The sequence below is a fragment of the Astatotilapia calliptera genome, chromosome 19, assembly GCF_964374335.1.
Source record: "Astatotilapia calliptera chromosome 19, fAstCal68.1, whole genome shotgun sequence".
In the NCBI taxonomy this organism is placed as follows: domain Eukaryota; kingdom Metazoa; phylum Chordata; class Actinopteri; order Cichliformes; family Cichlidae; genus Astatotilapia; species Astatotilapia calliptera.
In genome coordinates this window covers 22,849,423-22,856,590 of record NC_137440.1, presented here as the reverse complement: position 1 = coordinate 22,856,590, position 7,168 = coordinate 22,849,423, and the positions used below count along the sequence as shown (strand labels likewise).

The 7,168-nt window shown below is 35.2% G+C and overlaps 1 pseudogene and 1 gene segment (V, D, J or C); both read right to left on the bottom strand.

Annotated features, from left to right (window-relative positions):
- LOC113012035 (Ig kappa chain V-III region VH pseudogene) lies at nucleotides 1–470 on the bottom strand (annotated as a pseudogene).
- Nucleotides 471–3,106: 2,636 nt separating this feature from the next.
- LOC113012039 (Ig kappa chain V region 3381-like) lies at nucleotides 3,107–3,750 on the bottom strand. The segment is given in 2 exon segments: nucleotides 3,107–3,429; nucleotides 3,601–3,750. Coding segments are annotated over 2 exon segments (357 nt in total).
- Between the last annotated feature and the right edge of the window lie 3,418 nt (nucleotides 3,751–7,168).

Sequence of the window (7,168 nt, the reverse complement as noted above, 5' to 3'; positions counted from 1 at the left end):
TCACTGTGTGAACACCCCACCGCTATGCACACTCTGACAGTAGTAAACTGCTGCATCTTCAGGCTGAACTCCACTGATGGTCATAGAGAAGTCAGAGCTGCTTCCACTGCCACTAAATCGAGATGGTGTTCCTGAATGTCTTATGCTCACATGTCGAATTAGGAGCTTTGGAGTTTGTCCAGATTTCTGTTGATACCAGAACATACCCTCACGACCATCAACCCATGTGTAAACAGCTTGGCTGGTCCTACAGGTCAAAGTGACACTGTATCCAGGAGTAGATGTCACTACTGGAGGTTGAGTCACAGTCACCTGACCGCTGCATCCTGCAGACAAAAACAAATCATTCATTTATCAGCAGAAATCAATGAGAGAAAAAGCAGCACATCATGTTTGAAATGTTGCTGAGTGAATGAACCTGTAAAACAGCAGCAGGTCAGCGTCCAGATGAGGATGGTGATGAGAGTCATGGCGGTTGTGCTTTCTGCTGTGTTGACTGACAGATGTGAGTCCTGCAGTGTTGAAGTCGCAGGACTATAAACCTTCTCAGTTCTCTGGAGGATCAGCTGATGATGCAAAGCCTCCTCTCTATGGAAATCATTTCTCTGCTCTCAACACACTGAAGGAAATTTATATATCTTATTTTTGTTTATTGAACATTTTGAATGTGTTCTACTTTCTTTCCTACCTGAAATATTTTTACCATTTTATGTATTGTCATCTAGATATTAATTATGCTGTGAAAGAGTATCCTCTACACGCATATGTGAATCTAATGTATTCATGTGTAGTCTTCATTCAATTTTAATTATTATGATTCTGCATATGTTTTTCCAGTTCATTCAATTAAGTTTTTTAATAGGTTAATAATATGTTAATATATAGAAACGGGCAGCTTTGCATTTTGCATGCTTATTACATGGAACTACCACAGGTAATTGAGTGGTAATAGCTTAGAAAACAAATCATTCATTTATCAACAAAAATAAATGAGGGAAAAAGCAGCACATCTTGCTTGAAATGTTGCTTGGCTTCATCAGTCTGAGTCAAAAAGTTATTGGCAAATGAGCCTGAAATGAAGAAAAAAATAAAAACTAACTAACAAAAGAACCACCTTTTTTGACCTCAAATTTTACTGAGAAAGAATGAGTAACATATTTTAATATTTTATATTTTTTTTATAACACACTCTGCAGTTTCAGATGCATTTTGAGTTCCTGAAAATAACTGCATTATTATTGCTTTAACATGATGATGCTGGCATTTTTGCTCAGACCTCACAGAGCTTTTTGATTTTAAACTCATTAGATAATAATTATTGAAGCTCAAGAAGACCAGATCCTCAGTCTGTGAGGTAAAACTTGTTTTGTTTTAACATACTAACTACTAATCTAGCAGGTTGTATATGTTACTGCATGTTTACTTATAAAGTCAAGTCTCTGTCTATGGTATGAAACTAATCTAATCCAAAGGAAAAAATCTGTATTCTGGAGTTTATTTTACCTTTTGCTTTGGAACTATAGATTCTAAGAACAATGTTTGTTTCTGCAGAAGGAAACTGTTTGCATAACTGAAGTGTGAAGCTGAAAAAAGGAGCGCAAATGTCAATTTCACTACCCGTTAATGAGTATCAGGGAGTTTCTATGGAACAGTGTTGTCTCTAATCTCCTCCGAGAGATCATCGCTGCAACACATCAGTCCCTAGTTTAATTTGATATTAGTATAACTAATGTGCTTGTTCTCACACATATGTTTCAACACAGCAGTAATTTAGATCTTCATAAGTTCAGAGTTGAGGTAATTACAGATTTCTGTGCTGGCTGTACAGCTCAGAGAGACGGCCTTATAGACTTAAAGACAGCTGTCCACCCAGCAAAACATTAAAAACTGTCATTTTACAGAAGGGAAAAAAATTCTGTATCATACTGAAACTATAGAAAACTATTTTGCATCCAGGGTGTGCGACAGATATTCAAATTAATGCATGGGTCAGTGAGCACACACCTGCACCAATGGAGTCTGGGTGGAAATTGTACATTGCTGCTGTACAAATAGTGCCCTCTTATGTCAAAATAAGAGAATACATAAAAAATTGACTCTGATACACAGATCCAAAAAGCAGACTGGACATCGATGAAAAAACACATTTTCTTTGTCTCCTTCTGGCCAATTGTAATTTTCTTTAATTCATTTCTGTCAAGGTTTTTATACATGTTTTGTCTGTCTGTGTCTCAGTTGCCATTTTGTGACTTTTGCATTCAATGTATTTCTTTATAGAGTGTTTTTATACTTTGGCTTATTTGGTTATTAATTTGCTTATTTGCATTTCCTTATATTGTTTTATGCCATTTTGCTATGTTTCCCTGTGACAGGAAACATAATCAAGATCAATTTCAAATAAAAGTAAATATATGTTTTATATTAAATGTTTAACTGAAAAATACATGTATTGTAAATACATGTATAATGTACGGGTACCTTGTTTGTGTGATATGTGAAGTTCTTTTTTTACATTTGCATTATATTGTAAATGTGGAACACTTTGTGACTTAGTCTATGTATCTATCTTAAATGTGAGAACTCTATTTTAAAAACTGTTAGAACATCTTATTATTATGTTACCTTATTGTGTGCAGTGCAAAATGTAGAGAAGAAAATACAATGTACTACAGATTTTTAAGACTGTAGTGCCACTTCAATGAAGATCCTTTCAGTAACTGACCACCAATCTATCACACAGTCATGGTTATAACCCGTTATTTATTGTTTCAGTAACATAACATGTTTTAGTTTTGTCTATTCTGTATTATTGTAGGCCCTTTCCTTACAATATAAAGCTCTCTGAGGCAACTGTTGTGATTTAGCTGTGATTTAGTGTATTTTGTAACAGTAAATAATATGTTTCTATTCTATTAGTTGATCAGTTCAAGAAGAAAACTACATTTACTGTTTTTTAGCAGAGTTAAATCAGCATGTTTAAGCTTTTAGTATGTTAGTATGTTCTTGTGTTTGTGCTCTTTTTGTGTTCACTGGGCCAGTAACTTTCATCACAGCCTCTGCACCAGCTATCTGCACCTGCAGCCTTCAGTCTTGCTGAAGGAGGTTTTTGTACAGCTATATATCACTGTGTGAATGCTCCACCATGGGCACCCAGACAATAATAATCTCCAGCATCTTCAGCCTGAACACCACTGATGGTTAAAGTGTACTGAGAATCAGATCTGCTGCCACTGAATCGTGACGGAGTTCCCGAGGAGCGAGTTGATGCTCTGTATATAAGGAGTTTGGGAGGCTGTCCAGGTTTCTGAAGGTACCAACTGAGATCAGGACCTATATTTGAACTCCCTGTTGCGCTGATGGTCACGGTCCCACCAAGACTGACAGACTTGGCTTCATCAGTCTGAGTCAGAAAGTTATTGGCAAATGACTCTGAAATGAAGAAATAAAACAAAGACTTTAACAGAATCTTTTAACTTTCAAATAGTAAACATCAGTAAGGCATTTTAAACTCTCAAACTCAATGTACACAGAAGGAGCAGATAACATGTCACCAAACATAAAATTTGTTTTATATGTCAGAAATGTTTTCAAAACTCTCACCCTGACTCAGAAAGCCTAACAAAAGAACCACCAACATTGGAAACACCATCCTGACTCAGTTTTCAGTGGAAGTGAATGAGAGCATGTGTGACAGCAGAACTTAAACTGTGAGGAGCAGTGATGCATGAAAGTGTGCAAAACACACTGTAGGAGGAAACCACCCACCTCTCCCAATGAAACAGAAAACACAGAGGTCATGTGAGGAGAGGCTCATTCAACCTTTCCATTATATTTGTCTCATTAACAGGGCCCATATTAGTTGGTCGCCAGATACTGGTTGGTTCATTTTGCTCATTCTGACAAACCAAATCTATATTTAAATGTAAATACATGAACATCAATTAAAAGGAAGGTATATTAAACTGATGTAATATTATCTTTTTTCTATGTGCTGAAAGATGTTCAGTTCTACACAACTCATGACAGCATAAATCTATGAAAACCCAACAGGTTTGAGCTGATTTCTTTACAGGTACCTGTGCTGACTGTACAGATCGGAGAGACGGTATCGCCTTGTTTTATAGATGTTGATAATTGTGTGTCAGAATCAGAGCTAGGTTAGCTGTCAGTCCAGTAAAATATTTAAAATATATTTTTTTTAAGATTTTTTTTATCATCGCATAATAAAAACTTTTTTTCAAAAATGTTTTTTTCTGGGATGATAATATGGAATATATAGCAAATATTCAAATTACAGCATGGGTCAGTGAACACACCTGCACCTGGAGAGTCTGCATGGGAAATTATACCCCTCTGTTTATATGAAAACAAATAGCGCCCTCTTGTGTCATAAAAAGAGAATACACATAAAATTAAATCCACCAAATTGATACAAAAAGCAAACTGGACATCGGAGCGACTCTGAAAGAGACACAAAATTACAGGAGTGGCTTAAAAACAATATGCCCTGCCTCTTTCTAGTGATCTATATTAAAAATAATAATAATTGCTATAATGATCTTTGTCGAGAGTTTGTGTTTCTTTGCAATTTTGCATCTACATACATTATTTTACAGTATTTTGCATTGCTTAACATGACAATTTCCTTTTGGTGTTTTTTTTTCCACACCTCATATTTGTTTGTAGTGTTTTGTAGTCATTTTTTCCTGTTTTATACCTCTTTTTATTGCATCCTTTTATGGTCATTTTTCACCTCCGAGTAGCCAAAAACTGTCACTTTGTTTGAAGTGGGACAGTCACTTAACATAACAGTTTATCCATGGATCTCATTAATTGAGATCCAAATCTCTGAGGCCATACTTTAATTATAATTTACATCATGTCTAAATTTTATTCAGTGCCAGAAATTATTCTTTTCAGTCTCACATATTTCTAACTGGAGCAGGTGTTCTGGTTAAAAAACACATAATGATGTATATTACTGTGTCCTAAGGAATTGTGTCAACTTGTTGAGTAAACACATCAACAAGTTTCAGTGTTTGCAGTGATTGTCTAAAGTTTCTGGAAATTGAAACAGTCTCATCTGTTACTCCAGCCACCTAAAACAAATTTCATAATACTATGTGTCTAAGGGTTATCATTATATTGTGATTTTTGAGTGCAGATTGCATAGTTCAGGAAACCAAAGATGAATTTTTAAAAAAGAATCTGGAAAAAAAAATAGAAATCCTCTTTTGTTGTGTTCATTTTACCAATAAAACAATCATATGCATAGTAAGAGCTGTTCAAAATACCGAACATTACACAAAATACAAAATATACAAAAGAAACCTGCAACACCTCCAATTACCACCAGAGGGCTGAAACGTAGAACTTCAGAACATTTTTCTTCCAATTTAAAAAAAATGAAAACGTTTCATTCACAAAAAAAGACTACAAGCAAAAGACCTGAATATTCCTAGAATTAATCTATGCAGGAAGATCAAGATTCACTCATCTTTCATCGTTACTGGGTGTCAGGCTTCTCTATTCCTTGCAACACTTTCACTTTTCCCTTGCTGTCTAACTTAACTCTGTATTCATCACTCTGCTCCAGTCATTTTCTTGTCCCCCTTCTGCAAACCAGTCAGCCTCTGTGTGATGATCTTTAAATCGCACTGCTTTTCTGTCATTCAGCCTTTGAGACTCTCATTGTTACTTCCTGCCTCTTCCCCATCCCTACCTCATTCTGGCCAGATCGAGCTCCTCACCCTTATCTCCACCTGCTTCATCTCCACCACCAGCGTCTAGACTCCAGGGGTCCTGTTCTACTTCCTGTTCTACATAGCACTATGGGGGCGTAATTGCTAAATAGCTGTATTTCAATAAATCATGTTCAGTTCCTTCAAAATGATGTCTCCTTATTGAGGTGCATGTGATTGCACAAATTGCACAATATATCTTCAAGCAATGACCAAATGTAACAACACTTGTTGGAAAATACATATTTATTTACTTATTTTGTCAGAAGATTCAATAACCACTCCATTTTCAAAAATAAATAAGCAAATTAGAATTTTCTGGCAATTGTTTTGTGGTTCAGGCTTTACAGGGTTAACTTTATCATTTTATACCAGAATTCCTCAGAAGTTAGTTCTGCAGACTTCCAGGATCCTGAAATTATCTCATCTAAATGAAAGGAATGATACATGTTAAAATAATCACTGAAATGCCATCTGCTGTGAAAAGTGCATATTTTCATGATCATATCTCCTTGTACCAGCTAGAACACAATGTGGCAGATTTCTTTCCTGCCATTAAAAGAATGTATAGTGTCACTGGACCATATTTACTAATAGTTGTTTAAACACAAATAATGCGTATATGAATGTTCCATCTGCCAATCTGTGATTTATCAATATTTTCATACCTGAATTTGTTTGTACTTCAGTTCATTAGTGGTCTTGGTAGTGCCCATTTTGAGTCCCTATATCTTTCTGAAACATTCACTAATGTTCACTGGTTTTTATATGATACATTGAATTCTATTAAATGTAAATGTATTGTCATGCACTGTAGCTTCATGACTCTAAGATTATAAGCATTAGAATTAATGACTGAACTTTTATTTTAGGGGTAAAAGTATCAATGGGAAGGTGGTCAATTTTTACCATTTTAATGTTGCAAAAATAATCTTATGAACATTAACTGTTATTAACACACATTTGATCTTATGACTTAATACACTTGAGGAAAAAAATATTAGATTTTAAAAAAAAGAAGACTGGAAATATGGCAAATGTCATATTAGAAAAAATATTGACATTTTGGATAATTCTATTAACTGGCAAAAGGATGAGGCGCATGATCAATAGTGGGTCATGACCTTTTAAGTGACAACTCCCACTAGGGTGTAAATACCTGGGGCTCTCCACCATTTGGTTTTAGAACTGAAGAAGCTTCTTTGATGAGAGGAAACTCATCTTCAACAAACTTACAGAAGTCCAGTGACTTTCTTTCCAAGCTCCCAAGACATGAAATTGCACTGATTTTTTTTTTAATTTCAGGATCATTCTGTGAATTAAACCTTTGTGAAGCACGGAGATTTCAAGATCCTAGCAACACCCTTGCTTTATAGTTATACAACCAATTCAGTTTGTGGTATAATTATCTCTGACACGTATACTGT